The sequence below is a fragment of the Eptatretus burgeri genome, chromosome 6, assembly GCF_056783735.1.
Source record: "Eptatretus burgeri isolate ZD-2024b chromosome 6, Ebu_testis_v1, whole genome shotgun sequence".
Classification (NCBI taxonomy): domain Eukaryota; kingdom Metazoa; phylum Chordata; class Myxini; order Myxiniformes; family Myxinidae; genus Eptatretus; species Eptatretus burgeri.
In genome coordinates this window covers 10,565,628-10,582,529 of record NC_140966.1, presented here as the reverse complement: position 1 = coordinate 10,582,529, position 16,902 = coordinate 10,565,628, and the positions used below count along the sequence as shown (strand labels likewise).

The 16,902-nt window shown below is 45.6% G+C and overlaps 1 protein-coding gene across 7 annotated transcripts in view; it reads left to right on the top strand.

The window, feature by feature from the left end:
• ITGAM (integrin subunit alpha M) overlaps window positions 1-16,902 on the top strand; it is a 160,860-nt gene that overhangs the window by 93,928 nt on the left and 50,030 nt on the right. For all 7 annotated transcript variants that reach the window (XM_085883953.1, XM_085883954.1, XM_085883952.1 and 4 more), the window contains one exon: window positions 15,850-16,000. In XM_085883953.1, coding sequence (XP_085740079.1) covers window positions 15,850-16,000 — 151 coding nt within the window. The remainder of the gene's footprint in view (window positions 1-15,849; window positions 16,001-16,902) is intronic.

Below are 16,902 nucleotides of genomic sequence, written 5' to 3'. Positions count from 1 at the left end.
TTGACGCACTCACAGAGCTCCGAGTATGGGTGCTAACCGGGTCAGGGAAGTCGGCACTGACTACCTTGTCGATGTCCTGCCACGTATGTTGTTCTCCATCAAGGATGAAGAGGAAATGACAATGGGGAAGATCTCTCTTTTGGAACTCGATGGTGCAGACGTGGGCAGTGAGGTAACCGAGGACTCCCTTCTTAATGTCAGCCAACAGTTCTTGTTGCTTCATTTTAAACACTCGGGCTATTAATTCTGGATGGTCAGCTGAGGTTTGGCTAAGCTGCAGCTCTTGAAGAAATTCTGGCCATCGAGAATTGCACGTAAATGTGACAAATAAAGTAGGCTTGCCAAATTTATGCACAATGGCCATAGTATATTGATAATGCTTGGTCATGAAGTGCGGGCTGCCAGTGAAGGTCGCCGGAAGAATGACAGGATGTCTGACACGATCAGCATCCCCTTTGAGGATGGCATCTTGTAATCTGCTGTACAAATCTGCACGAAGTTGGTTCTGATTTTATCATAAATAGTCCAGTTGACCAGCTTCTATTTTATCTCACATTTCTACACAGTACTGTTAATGGAGGCGATTGCAGCAATGCAAGGTATTGAAGCTACCATCCTGCTTCATCATCCTGGAGGAGTTGAATTGCTTTGCTGTGACGTGACCTGTCCCACGTTGATGTGCAAAACTGAGCTTGAAGCCGTCAGTACAGTAAGGAAACAATAAAATGTAGCAAAGTAGATCGTAACTATGGTGTGTATCCGAAAATAACTTGAGTTGACAATTACCATCACTCTTTTGGCCTGCTTGAAAGCTGCAGATGACCATTCTTCTTTTTCGATCAGCGCTACCTTCATTAGGCATAAGGATTGCAATCTTGTTGCTTGTGGGTAGGTTGTAGCGTCGAGAATGCTCCCCATCAGGCGTCCGATCCGCATGGAGTCCATTTTCAATATTGGGTAGCAAGTTGCCACCGTCAATCTGCTCTTGTGTATTCAGATAAGATTGAAGATATCTGTTGGGAGCATTGTGGAGAATCATGGAAAGGGTGCTGAATATTAGAGCCCATGTCTCTTGCGCTGGTGTGGCTTTGAAGCGCTGCATGTGACGACGAACTTGCTCTTCATGGTCATAGAACTAAGTTTGGATGCACGCAGGCTCCTCTCCATCAATGTTGCATGCTGGGCCGATAATTCGATAGAGATCCAGAGATCCCATGAATGTAATGCGGTAATTGGCTAACCTAAAAAGAATGACATCCTTGGCCTTCATGCTGGCCATTGACATTCTTGAGTTAAACTTTCTGATATGCAAGCGGAAATGTCTTGCCGTAGAAGTATCGCTTGTTAGGAGATCATGATGGTCAGCAGGTGGATCAGGTACTCCAGGAATTTGAATGTTGTCAGAATGACAGCAAAGTCCAAACTGAGGTCTGTTTACACTGCCACTGACACGTTCATACATCCACATGAGTGGCATGACAGTGAGTGCATCTTTGTTCCATGAGACCACAGTTGAACTCGCTCACCGCAAGGTCGATGTTATACTGTCGTGCCACCCGATGGAATTGTTCTTGATCATTACGGTGTGCATATCTGTTGCTGCCCAGCATCACGACGCTGTCTTTAGGACAGCTCCTCGATTTCCTCTTCTCGCGCAGAGGCGTGATGCTGCCGGGTTTTAAGAGAATCGATATAAAAAATTAACTTTCACTCTTTAAAAAAAATCATGCGAATAAATAATTGAAATATCAGTTGCTTTTTTGTTCTTATTTTTTTGTCTCACCTGTGTTGCAAGTGGAGCGACCTGCTTGAAAAAGCGTTGTATGTTTGGAAATGGTGTTTGATTGGGCGATATTAAAATGGCATTGTTGGAAAAAAAAAAGTATTGAATATAGCAAACATTTTCTGAATCTAATGGATATGATAAACGGGATTGAATGGGACTCGACATTTGTACAAGTGAAGAAGAAGATGAAGGAGAAACAACATGAGAAACAGGATTGCAAAAGTGAAGAAGAAGATTAAGGGGGAAGAGTTTTTGTTTTAATGTAATATGTTGAAAGAAAAAGTATTGAACATAGCAAGCATTTTCTGAATCTAATTGATGCGATAAATACACCTTTGTTGGGCATCATATGAAGCTTATCAAAATTGTGTGTTCGGTTCAAGCAATTATGACTCAAATGTTCACGGACTCACTTACTCACTCACTCACTCACTCACTCACTCACTCACTCACTCACTCACTGACCTACGGACACTGCTCGATCACATAAGCTCACCAGACCGAAAGTCCAGGTGAGCAAAAAGGGATTCTTGAGAGATTCTGCCATCTGTGCAGAGATAACCAGCGTCGCAAGTTGGCGTTTGCAGTTTCGCTGCGTGTGCCCATGTACCCATTAAAATAAAAAAATAACAATAAATAAATAAATAAAATTTGTCACAAACCTTCCCGGGAGTTCCCCGAATCCATCGTAGTTAGATTTATTGAAATCCGTTCTCAAGTTATAAAACGACAAAGAGACAGACAGACATGGCTCCTTTAATAATTTAGATTATTCTTCCCTTTTTTGGCTTTTTTTTTGCTCGATTATTTCTTCAACATTTTTTTCTCAGCAACCACTTGTCTGATTGACCTAAAATTTTCATGGAAGGAGTGACCCCCCCCCCTCCATGGAGAATAATTTATGATAATTATGACGTCATAGGTCACGTGGTGTGGTAGCCATCTTGGATTTACACGAAAGCCGATTAAATGTCTTAAATGTAAAAGAAAAAAAAGAAAAACTACCTTTCTCCCTGCATACCCATGAGTCCCGAACCTTCTTCTTCTTTTTCTTCTTCCTCCTCCTGCCGGCACACCATCTTTCTTCTATTTGAGCTGACCCACTCTCACCATTACCTTCACGATTTCTTCCTCCAACATTCCATTCCCTAATCTCACCTAATCTTCAAAAATCTATCAAAAAATTTTTTCCTTGTATCCCTCCGAACGATACACCTCCTGAAACCACGTCTCTACACTCTTCCTGTGACTTTACATCGATCCATCAGCTTCACTCTGGGTTTACCGATCCAAATTCACCAACTCCTCCATGATTTTACTTCAACCTTTCCTTTTCCGAACCTCACGCAAACCTTATTAAAAAACAACAAACAAAGAAGAAAAAAACAAATAAATAAATTCACTTTTGACGAAACACCTCCCATAACCGCGTGCTTCTCCTGTAACCACGTGATCTGTTTCCACCCTCTGCATTTACCAATCCAATTTCACCATTCACCTCACGATTTTTTTCTTTTTTTCTTTCCTTCACCTCATCTGATGCAGTCTCCATTAAAAAAGAATAATCTATCTATAATTCCAGTAATCTCTGTCTGTCTGTCTGTCTGTCTGCAACCACTGTTTCTCGACAACCACTGGTCCGATCTAATTGAAACTTGCCAGGTATATTGCTGGGGCCCTGTGGATGTGCCTTTTCAAGGGTTGATATTAATCGAAGTGGTTCCCAAGTTATGGCCATTTATTTACCAAACCAATGACAGGACACGGTGCTATGACGTCACAATTCTTCTTCTTCTTGTTTTTTTTATTTTTTTTCTTGCACGTACTTTTTTTTTTTTTTTTTGCACGTACGGCCACGCACGTACGGGCACGCAAGAGCGAAGGAACGGCCTGTGTGGTTGTTGTTTCTGGCACGCCGTTTGAAAGTTTTTTTTTTATTTTTTATTTTTATTTTTATTTTTTGGCAAGCACATACGGGCACGCATGTACGGGCATGCACTAGTAATCATAATCTATCTATAATTCCAGGTGTGTGTGTGTGTGTGTGTGTGTGTGTGTGTGTGTGTGTGTGTGTGTGTGTGTGTGTGTGTGTGTGTGTGTGTGTGTGTATGTGTGTCTCTGTGACCGCTGTTTCTCGACAACCACTGGTCGATCTAATTGAAACTTGCCAGGTATATTGCTGGGGACCTCAGCATGTGCCTTTTCAAGGTTTGATATTAATTGGACAAGTGCTTCCCAAGTTATGGCCATTTATTTACCAACAAATGAAAGGACACGTTGCTGTGTAGGCGTGGCTGCGTAGGCCGGGGCGCGGCTGGCCGACGATGACGTCACGTGCCGTGCCGGTTACGATGGGGATCGGTGCCTCAGTTACCATGGCGTAGGAGTGGCAATGGTCAATGGCAGCGAATGTCATGCCAAGCAAAGACAGGGAGGTAAACTTGATTTTAATTTGGATTTTAATTTACTCTGTGTGTGTAAGTATCACAGCAGTTGTTACTTAAATGCAAGCAATAATTCGTGGAATGCATGTGAACATTCCATACGGGCATGCACAACTTCCGGATAGTGATGACTTAATGTATTCTCATAATTTCTCGATTTCTTATCCGCATTCACAGATGAACACAATGCCCCAATCCAGTTGTCGTTTACGAGAGCGAAGGAACGGCCTGTGTGTTGTTTGAAAGTTGTTATTTTTGGTGGGGTGGGGGTTGCACGTACGGGCACGCGAGAGCGAAGGAACGGCCTGTGTGGTTGTTGTTTCTGGCTCGCGGTTTGAATTTTTTTTTTTTGCACGGACCGACACGCACGTATGGGCATGCACGTACGGGCATGTACTAGTCTATGGGTCATTCCATGTCAAATCATCAAAGAATCTGCCATCATCTCTCAGATTTTTGTAAAACTTTGGGAACCAATTGGGACCCATGAAAAACGGCAAGAACTCAAATATTTTTGCTAACAGCCTCTTAATTGGTAAGATACAGACTAACGAACTTTGGACTAATTAGCACGACGTCGCGAATTCAAATGGCCATATCTCTAAAAGTATAACACCTAGAGAGCTAGTTTTGGTGTCATTTTAAAGGTATTTTCATGCCCTATGAATTTGTCTGGGCAACATTTTCCTACCTCTAACCACAAAAAAGTTATCACAAAATATAAACTTCAATTGTGAATCCCCAAAAAATGTATCCTTCAAATTTCCTCAAATTCATCCCAGAGGTACCTTATGATGTCAAGAAGCTTCCACATAAATTTTGTGATGTGCACTCCAATTGTTTCTGAGATATGAGCAATAATGTACATGTACGTATGGCATATAGGTTCGAAAATCAGCATTTGTAATGTATTATACAATCATTCCAACCTAGCCATGACAGGGAACACAGGGAATGACCATCAATTGCTTTGAAGTATCATATACTTTCATTTTCAACTGGGCCTGAGGGGAAGAAACAAGTGCTGCTGTTGCTGCATTTAAGAGGAAATTGAAAGCCTAAGTCAGGTTAGTGAACACTGTGTACTTGAACTCGCTTATTGATTGTATAATACATTACAAATGCTGATTTTCGAACTTATATGCCATACGTACATATACATTATTGCTCATATCTCAGAAACTATTGGAGTGCCCATCACAAAATTTATGTGGAAGCTTCTTGACATCATAAGGTACCTCTGGGATGAATTTGAGGAAATTTGAAGGATACATTTTTTGGGGATTCACGATTGAAGTTAATATTTTGTGATAACTTTTTTGTGGTTGGAGGTAGGGAAATGTTGCCCAGACAAATTCATAGGGCATGAAAATACCTTTAAAATGACACCAAAACCAGCTCTCTAGGTGTTATACTTTTAGAGATATGGCCATTTGAATTCGCGACGTCGTGCTAATTAGTCCAAAGTTCGTTAGTCTGAATCTCACTAATTAAGAGGCTGTGAGCAAAAATATTTGAGTTCTTGCCGTTTTTCATGGGTCCCAATTGGTTCCCAAAGTTTTACACAAATCTGAGAGATGACGGCAGATTCTTTGATAATTTGACATGGAATGACCCCTATCTATAATTCCAGCAATCTGTGTCTGTCTGTGTGTGTGTGTGTCTGCGACCGCTGTTTCTCGATAACCACTCGTCCGATCTCATTGAAACTTGCCAGGTATATTGCTGGGGCCCTGTGGATGTGCCTTTTCGAGGTTTGATATTAATCGGACAAGTGGTTCTCAAGTTATGGCCATTTATTCACCAAACTTTGAAAAAGTTAAGTTTCCGGTCGTTGTCTGTCCAGTTTTAACTGTTTATTTTTCTCACCGACATGTTGCTGTGTGTTCCTAGTTTGGTTTTGTTTCAAAAATCGTGCTATTTTGTGAGATTTTGTCGACGTTGTCTTACCGGCTGCTTGAGGCCTCGGCTTGAGGCCTACCGGTTCCCCTCGGTGCACGATCGTGTTTATTTGTTTTTTCTCCACATTACCTTCAATTTCCATCTTCCCCACTTTCCTAACGTCCCCATCCCTCCCAACGAATCACTCTATTTCTTATCTTAAATCAAAAAAAAAAATACCAAACAAAAAAAACTGCGACCTTTCCCCTGATTCTGATTCTTCTTCTTCTTCGTCTTCTTCATCGCCTCTTCTTCTTCCTCCTCTTCTTCTTCCACAATTTTTTCTACGACACTTTCATCATCTAATCTGTTGAAAACTCTCTCAAACATTAATAATAATAACAAAAACGATATCCTTATAATGCTTCATCTTCCTCTTTCACACGTGTGGTACTCTTTACTGTATCATAATGCACAACTCTTCTACTATTTAAACAGACTGCTCTCAATTCGACCTCTCCTTCATACCTTGCCTAAAAAATCCATCTGTTACAGCGTTTCTTCTCTCCATTCTCTGAATTCGCCTTTATTGCATCCATCAGGATTTGTGTTAAATCGCATCTCCGACCTAAAACTTTTCAAAACCCCAGTTTGCGATGAATGTTCGCTTTCCATCAACCATTCTTTTTTTCCAACTTCAGTGCCAACTCACTTCTCTCACCCCTCACTCTCACTCTCAAAGAAACCATCCCACTCTTCTCCCTCCAAGCCTCCCACTCACTTCTCTCAAAAATTCCCCCCTCACCTTTCTCCCACCTTTCATCCCCCTCACTCATCCTTCTCAAAGTTGCCCCCCCTTCTCATCCACAAAGTTTCCTCCTTCCACTGCCCTCTCACCTCCATCTCTTCACTCCACCTTCTCAAATCCTCAACTGCCTTCTTCCCCCTCTCTTGTCCCCCTCTCTCCCAGCACCACAGAGCCTTTTCCTCTCCTCATTCGGCCCCCTCCCCTAGCTATTCTGCAATCCCCCACACTCTTTCAACAACCCTCCTTACCTCCCCCCCCTCGTCCCTTGTCCTACCCTCCCCCTCTTCCCCACCCCCTGCACCCAAAGCCTCCTCCCCTACCTCTTCATTAAAAGTGTGGACCTCAAATATCCGGGGTCTTCGCTCAAACCTTTCAGATCTTTCCATACAGGTTGCCACTGACAAACCAGACATAATCTGCCTAACAGAAACTTTCCTCCCCCAAGATGTCTGACTCCCAAGTATCTCTCCCTGGTTACTCCCTCCTCCGGATTGACAGACCTGAGCCTCGTGCTAGTGGAGGAGTTGCTCTCTTCATCAGACTCTATTCCTCACTCTCCATGCACTGCCTTCACTCCCCCAAACCACCAGGAATACCTCTGGCTATGGCTTCCCCTCCACTCCCACCTCATGTTTCTATGTGTACTGTGCCGTCCACCTAACAGTGATGACTCCATCTACACCTCACTATCCGAAAACATGGACCATCTTCTATCTTCTTATCCAAACTCTTTTTTCCTCATGGCGACTTCAATTGTCATCATGCCAGTTGGCGAGGTATGGGTACCTCTCTCACCTGTCATGGCACCTCAGCAAAAGCTTTCTGCAACTCATTGGGACTGACTCAATCAGTCAACTTCCTGACCCGGATCTCAACCAATGGTACTCCATATCTTCTGGATCTGATTTCGACAAATTTCCCTGACAATATCTGCTGCTCTTCCTTCGCTCCAATCGGTTCTTCTGACCACGTCCTTGTCAAAGTGGGCATCTCTCTGGCTGTTATCAGAGAACCGCCTCACCGCCGTCGAGTCTGACATTTCACTCAAGCCGACTGGAAGGGTCTCCAAACAGCCATCAAACTTAGAGACTGGTCTCCTATCGCAACTTTCTCCAACATCAACTCATCCTGGGAATTCTTTCAAAGAAACTTGCTCTCCCTCATGCACAGATTTATCCCCTCTCGTCTTCAGTTGTCCTACCCTTCCTCCCACCCTTGGTTCACTGAAGCTTGTGGTGAGGCAGTTGTCCTGAAACAACTTGCCTTTGCCTCATGGAAAGCAAACCCAACTGAGGGCAATCTCAGTTCTTTCCACAAAGCTCGGAACACGTGTGTATCTACCCTCAGGAGAGCCAGAAAACAACATCTTTCTCATCTCAATTCTGAACTCTCAAACCTCTCTCCCTCCTCAAAATCCTGGTGGCATCTAATCGAATCTGGTTCTGGTGTATGTTCCACCTCCAACCCTCCATTACCTCAAATGGCCGCACTGCTGATACTGCACGTGAAAAAGCTGAATGCCTAAACTCGGTGTTTGCAGCGAAATCTTGTGTCCAAAACACATCACTTTCTCTACCCACCTTACCCAGTCGCACCCAACTGTCCCTGGACTCTGTGTCCTTTTCTCCTGACAAGGTGGAGAGCTTGCTGTCAAACCTCGACTCAGATTCTGCAACTGGTCCACACAGCATCAGCCCATGTGGCCTCAAAGCCTGCTCTTCTGCTCTTGCTCACCCTCTCTCTGTTCTATTCACCCTCTCATTTGCTTAAGGTCATCTGCCATCTGTTTGGAAATCAACAAACATCACTGCCCTGCATAAAAAGGTGCAAAAACAGATCCCTGCAACTACAGACCAATCAGCCTTCTCCCAATCATCAGCAAGGTTATGGAAGCCATCATCGCTTCAGACATTAAATCCTTCCTCTTCTCCAATGGCTTGATTTCCGATCATCAATTTGGTTTCAGACCAGGTCACTCTACCCTGGATATGCTGCTTCTGCTCTCCCAACAATGGATGGAGGTCCTCAATGCCAGACAGGAAATCCGAGCCGTATCCCTGGACATATCACGTGTATTTGACAGTCTAGCACCCTGCCCTGCTCACCAAACTCTCGTCCTATGGTATCCAAGGCCATCCTCCACTCATGGCTCGCAGACTTCCTCTCCTGTCGCAGGCAACATGTGGCCCTAAATGGAGTTCTTTCATCTCCTCTTCCTGTCCAGGCTGGAGTTCCTCAAGGTGGTGTTCTGGGCCCTGTTCTTTTTCTGGTTTTCATCATTAATCTCTCCAACTCTCTGGAAAATCCTTCATATCTCTTTGCTGATGACTCCACCCTCTGCCGTTCCATCGGTCATCCCTCAGACCTGCAAGCAGCAGCTTCTTCACTCACTGCAGATCTGGATAAAATCACAAACTGGTCCATCATGTGGAACATGTCTTTCAATCCAGACAAATCTCACACTCTCACTATGTCTCTTCGAAAGGACTGTTTAGAAACTCCCCCATCCACTTTCTCAACAATCCTCTGGAAGAAGTCCTTTCTTTCAAGCTACTGGTCTCACTATCTGCCATGACCTTTCCTGGGAAAGCCACATTTCAAACCTCGACTCCAAAGCCAGTCGCCGACTGGGAATCCTCTATCGTGCAAAGTCCTTCCACCGCCCTCCTGAGCTCCTGATGACTTACAAAGCTTTTGTCTGCAGCCTGATGGAGTTCTGCTCTCCCCTCTGGGCTGGTGCTCCTGCCTCCCACCTTTCTTGGCTTCACGCTGTAGAAATCAAGGCATTTCGGATTATTGGCATCTCCCGCAATGAGGCTGAGCCTTTGGGCCTCTCACTCAATCACCGCAGGTTGGTCGGTGGTCTTTCTGTCTTCTACCGTCTCCTCTCCAGCCTCCCCCCTGCTCTCTCTGCGATTTGTCCCCACCACTTTTCCTTAGGGCGCTCAAGGTCCGCCAACAACCCCCTTCTGGTAAAACTACCAAAATCACGAATCACTGCTCACCTTCACTCTTTCATTCCTCTTTTTTTTCCTGCCTTTGGAATAAACTCCCTCACTCTATTATTTCCCATTCTTCCCTCCAGGCTTTCAAAACAGCTGTTCACCACTACCTCTTATCATCCCCCATCCAAATCCTCGATCTTTTCTACCCCCGATAATCCACCCAAGCCCACCTTCAAATTCCCTGCTTTCCTTCCTGAAAGTCCCTGTAATGTCCATCTTCTATTCCCCATGTTCCCCGTCCCATCCCTCTCCCTTCCACAGATCTCCTAATGTCTCCGTTCCCCACTGTTTTGTCCATCCCACTCCCGCCCCTCGTCTCATGCCCCCCCTTGCTGTGCGTTGTGTGTTAGCTCTCACACGAGCCTCGACAAGGTATACAAAAAAAACCAATGACAGGACACGGTGCAATGACGTCATGATTGACGTCACAATTCCTCTTCTTTTTTTTTTTAATTCTTTTTTTTGCACGTATGGCCACGCACATACGGGCCCGCACTAGTAATAATAAAAACGATTTCTTATTACAGTTCATCTTCCTCTTTCACACGTGTGGTACTCTTCACTGTATCATAATTCACGACTCTATCAACTTCAACAGACTGCTCTCTATTCGACCTTTCCTTCATATCTTGTCTAACAAGTCCAACTGTGACAGCGTTTCTTCTCTCCATTCTCTTAATTTGCCATTATTGCATCCATCAAGAAATGTTTTTAATCACATTTCTGACGTAAAAATTTTAATAATCCCAGTTTGCTATGAATGTTCACTTTCCATCAACCATTCTTTTTTTTTACAACTTCAGTACCAACTCATCATTCTCACCCCTCTCTCTCAAAACAACCATCACACTCTTCTCCCTCCAATCTTCCCCTCTCACCTTTCTCCAAAAACTCCCTCCTCACCTTTCTCCCTGAACTGTCCCCACTCATCCTCTCCCTCATTTCACCCCCTCACCCTCTCCCTCCTTTCACACCCCTCACTCACCCTTCTCAAAGTTGCCCCCCCTCATATCCACAAAGCTGCATCCTTCCCCTGCCCTCTCTCCTCCATCTCATCACTCCACCTCCTCAAATCCTCAATTTCCTTCTTCCCCCTCTCTTATTACTCCCCACTGTACCTCAAGCCAGCACCACAGAGCCTTTTCTCCTCCTCATTCGGCCCCTCCCCTCACTCTTCTGCAATCCCGCACACTCTTTCAACAACTCTCCTTAGCTTTCCCCCTCTTCCCTTGTCCTACCCTCCCCCTCCCCTCCCATCCCCTGCACCCAAATCCACCTCCCCTCCCTCTTTCATTAACAGTGTGGACCTCAAATATCCAGGGCCTTCACTCAAACTTTTCAGATCTTTCCACACAGTTTGCCACTGACAAACCAGACATAATCTGCCAAACAGAAACTTTCTTTCCTCAAGACATCTCTCCGTGGTTACTCCCTCCCACGGTATGACAGAACTGAGCCTCGTCCTGGTGGAGGAGTTCTCTTCATCAAAGACTCTCTTCCTCACTCTCCATGCACTGCCCTCACTCCCCCACACGCCCAGGAATATCTCTGGCTACGGCTTCCCTCCACTCCCACCTCATGTTTATATGTGTGCTGTGCCATCCACCAAGCAGTGACGACTCCATTTACACCTCAGTGATGACTCTGTTTACACCTCATTTATCCGAAAACATGGACCAACTTTTATCCTCTAATCCCAACTCTCTCTTCCTCGTATGTGGTGACCTCAATTGTTATCATGCAAGTTGGCTAGGTGTGGGTACCTCTCACCTGCTCTGGCACTTCAGCAAAAGCCTTCTGCGACTCATTGGGACTGACTCAATTCGTCAACTTCCCAACCCGGATCTCAACCAATGGTACTCCAGCTCTTCTGGATCTGATTTTGACAAATTTCCCTGAAAATATCTGTTGTTCTTTCTCCGCTCCAATCGGTTCTTCTGACCACATGCTTGTCAAAGTAGACATCTCTCTGGCTGTTATCAGAGAACCACCTCAGCGCCGTCAATTCTGGCATTTCACTCAAGCCGACTTGCATGGTCTTCAAACAGCCAACAAACTTCTCGACTGGTCTCCCATCGCAACTTTCTCCAACATCAACTTGTCCTGGGAATTCTTTCAAAGAAACTTTCTCTCCCTCATGCACAAATTTATACCATCTCGTATTCAGTTGTCCTACCCTTCCTTCCGCCCATGGTTCACTGAAGCTTGTGGTGAAGCAGTTGTCCTGAAACAACTTGCCTTTGCCTCATGGAAAGCAAACCTAACTGCGGGTAATCTCAGTTCCCTCCATAAAGCTTGGAACAAGTGTGGATCTACCCTCAGGAGAGGCAGAAAACAACATCTTTCTCATCTCAAGTCTGGACTCTCAAATCAAACCTCTCTCCCTCATCCATATCCTGGTGGCGTCTAATCGAATCTGGTTCTGGTGTATGTTCCACCTCCAACCCCTCCATTACCTCAAATGGCCGCACTGCTGATACCACACATGAAAAGGCTGAATGCCTAAACTCGGTGTTTGGGAAAGGTGGGTACAGAAAGCGATGCGTTTCGGACAGAAGATTTCGATGCAGTCACACCCAACTGGCCCTGGACTCTGTGTCCTTTTCTCCTGACAAGGTGGAGAGCTTGCTGGCAAACCTCGACTCAGATTCTGCAACCGGTCCAGACAGCATCAGCCCACGTGTCCTAAAAACCTGCTCTGCTGCTCTTGCTCACCCTCTCTCTGTTCTATTCACCCTCTCATTTGCTTGGAAATCAGCAAACATTACTGTCCTGCATAAAAAAGGTACAAAAACAAATCCCTGCAACTACAGACCAATCAGCCTTCTCCCAATCATCAGCACGGTTATGGAATCCATCATCACTTCAGACATTAAATCCTTCCTTTTCTCCAATGTCTTGATTTCCGATCATCAATTTGGTTTCAGACCAGATCACTCTTCCTTGGATATGCTGCTTCTGCTCCCCCAACAATGGATGGAGGTACTCAATGCCAGACATGAAATTAGAGCCTTATCCCTCGACATATCACATACTTTGGACACAGTCTGGCACCCTGCCCTGCTCATTAAACTCTCTTCCTATTGTATCCAAGGCCATCCTCCACTCATGGCTCGCAGACTTCCTCTCCTGTCGAAGTCAACGTGTGGCCCTAAATGGAGTTCTTTCATCCCCTCTTCCTGTCCAGGCTGGAGTTCCTCAAGGCAGCGTTCTGGGCCCTGTTTTTTTTTTTCTGGTTTTCATCAATGATCTCTTCGACTCTGAAAAATCATCTTTATCTCTTTGCGGATGACTCCACCCTCTGCCGTACCATCTGTCATTCATCAGACCGGGAAGTCGCAGCTTCTTCGCTCTCTTCGGATCTGGATAAAATCACAAACTGGTCCAACACGTGGAACATGTCTTTCAATCCTGACAAATCTCACACTCTCATTATGTCTCTCCGAAAGGACCGTTTAGAACCCCCTTCTCCCCCATCCACTTTCTCAACAATCCTCTTGAAGTCCTTTCATTCAAGCTTCTGGGTCTCACTATCTGCCATGATCTTTCCTGGGAAAGCCACATTTCCAAACTGGCCTCCAAAGCCAGTCGCCGACTGGGAATCTTCTGCCGTGCAAAGTCCTTCCTCAGCCCACGTGAACTCCGGACCACATACAAAGCTTTTGTCCGCAGCCTGATGGAGTATTGCTCTCCCCTCTAGGCTGGTGCTCCTGCCTATCGCCTTTCTCGGAGTACGAGGTGGGGTGGTAGTCTGGAGGGACTGGGATTGGAGGTGGAAGGGGTGAGAGGAGGCAGGGGAAGGGGTGGGGTTGGAGGAGGCAGGGGAAGGGGTGGGGTGGGAAGAGGCAGGGGAAGGGGTGGGGTGGGAAGAGGCAGGGGAAGGGGTGGGGTGGGTGTCTGGAGGGACTGTGGTGGGAGTGGGAAGGGGTGGGAGTGGGTATCCAGGGGGACTGGTATGAACGGGGAAGAGGTAAGGTGGGAGTCTGGAGGGACTGTGGTGGGAGGGGGAAGTGGTGGGGTGGGAGTCTGGAGGGACTGTTGTGGGAGGGAAAAGGGGTGTGGTTGGTGGCCTGAGAGACTCGGGTGTGAGGAGGCAGGGATGGGGGTGAGTGTCCGGATAGACTGTGGTGGGAGGGGGAAGGGGTGGGGTGGGAGTCTGAAGGGGCTGTGGTGGGAGGGGAAAAGGGTGGGGTTGGTGGCCTGAGGGACCCGGGTGTGAGGAGGAAGGGATGGGGGTGAGTGTCCGGATCGATTGTGGTGGGAGGGGGAAGGGGTGGGGTGGGAGTCTGGAGGGGCTTTGGTGGGAGGGGGAAGGGGTGGGGTTGGTGTTCAGAGGGACTGCGATGGGAGGTGAAAGGGATGGGTTGGGTGTCCCGAGGGACTGTGGTGGGAGAGGGAAGGGGTGGGGTGGGAGTCTGGAGGGATTGGGGCAGGAAGAGGAAGGGGTGGGGTGGCAGTTTGGAGGGAATGTGGTGGGAGGGGGAAGGGGTGGGGTGGGAGTCTGGAGGGACTGTGCTGGGAGGAGGAAGGGGTGGGTTGGGAGGAGGCAGGTGATGACGAATAATTGATAGGTCACGTGGTTTGGTGGCTATATTTCATTGAAGGAAAATAAAGAAATAATGTTTTCTCTGGATAAAGAGGATGTTGTGGGTCAGATGTCCGATCGAAGCAGGACATCATTGTACCTGGAAATACCTGCTCACAGTTATAAAGCATAGCGCCTCCAGTTTAATTTTTTTCTTAAGTGATTCTTCACCATTGAAAGATGGGGGCAAAAACAATAACTAACATAATATTTCAAAAAGTTGTGGATGGATGATGACAGAACGATGTTGATGAGTTGGGTTGGTGACAAGAAGAAGATAATTCGATTTTGGCTAAGGTCCAGATGCAGATCCAGCCTATCGGTGGGATACAAAACATAAACTGTTCAGCTAGCCTGGCGGAGGTATGCGCTCTCCTGAGTGCCGTTATAGTTTTAATTGAATTATATAATTGAATACGTAAGAACACAAATCGCCTTTCTGACACTTTCAAAACCCTTCCATTTCAAAACACCTGCAAACGACCCCTTTAACCCTTCCTCAACCCACTTTCGGTGGCAGAGGTAATAATGGATTTGCCCTTAACTGTGTATGATTTAACCCCACCACCCTTCCTCCCCCCTTTCCCCCACCACTCTCCCCCCTCACCAACTACTTTATGTATGAGTGGCTTGGTGGTAGAATGGACAAAGCCTTGTTGCATTGCCATCCCATGACGGCTCTGCTTCCTGTGACAGTGTTGACCTTTTCAGGATTTGTTTTAAGCGAGATAAAACGTTCACGACTTGTCGTAAATGCTTCACCACCACTCTGTCGCAGTAATACCCTCCAACATCACCATAACATTTGAGTATGAAATACAGTAAGTAGTTCAGGCTCCACGTTTAATTGTGTGAAGAGAGATTCGTTTTCATTTAGATTTATTTTTTTCACCACTAAAAATTTTCAAGTACGGTGCTTCGGGATATGAATATTCATAACTTACCATGTAGGTGATAGCAGCAAGGTGATAGCAGAAAATGACTCAGTAAGAAATATCAGATATGTTGCCTCAGTACAATGTGATCTGACTTTTTAAAAAAAAACCAATGTGCAGTTTGGTTCAGGAGCAAAGTGGACGTCCTGTGGATGGATGAATGCTTTTGTGGTTATTGGGTCAATGATGACTTTGTCTCGGAGAAATGATGTAGACATTGGGGGCTGAAATCCTGTCATTTTGCACTTGTTATCCATGACAAGTGATTGCACTGGGCCTGACATTATAACGCAATTGCCAGGCCTTTTGCTGCTGTGAGAAAATCCTGAAATGTGTTTATAAATTGTTGTGTTGCACTGAGCCCCGAACACCTCACCGCTCACCCATCCTCTATGCTTGCCCTAGGAAGATGATGTTTCTCCCAGAAGTTGGTGCTCGCAAACAAGCCAAGAAAGTTATGCTCGTTATTACAGATGGAGAGACCTACGATGATAAATATTTTAAGACCGTCATTGAAGAGTCTGAGAAAAAGGACGTCATCCGATTTGCTGTTGGAGTGAGGCTCACGGCACCAATTTGTGCTCTTTCATTACTCATTGCATTGTGCTTTTATCATAAAACCTAAATTGGACTTTGAATATAAGGACCAACTTTGTCTTTCAATGAAAATGTCATCTTACTGTTGAATTTATGTTTTATTGGGGTTTTTTGTTTTTCATCGTGAAATGTATGTGCAAGGTCTTCCATGACTCTTCGCATTTGTAGAAAACAAAAATATTATCTTGGCGATAATGCATGATGGATGATCCTCTTCGCATTGTCAAGTGTATGAGACTTCTGTGGTAGTTTAATTGGCTCAGCTTACAATCCTGAACGAGTCACCACAAAAACACAGATACTCAAAATGCTTATTACCCCAGCAAGGAGGGCAGGAGATTGGGACCATACTCTGTGCAGAGCGTTGGTGCTGCTTAAGCAGTCTCCTTGGCTATTGGGCACAATCCTGGATGGGTCGCCACTCTGACGCAGTATACCAGCATGCTGGCACTCATTTTGCCGACCTTGGAAGGATGACAGGCTGAGTTAACCCCACCTGGTATTAATTCAACAGCTGAGTGGGATTTGAACTCAGGACCCTGGGATCCCAAGCCCACCCCTCTAACCATTAAGCCAACACCAGGCATACCCCAGCAAGCTGGTGCTCATTTTGCTGATCTCAGAAGGATGATAGGCTGAGTCAACCCACCTGGTGTTATTTTGGCACTGCAGGTCACACCATCCTTGGTGAAATGTAGATCTTTATTTCTTTAAATATTTGTGATGTGATTATAAGGTAGTATGTGGTGCTCAACCACCTTGAATACTGGTGGACCTCATTTATTAATTGACTTGCTTGTTTTGTGGAAGTAGAGTGGGGGGGGGGGGGGGTTGGGTAGGGAGATGAGCATTCTAGTGTAC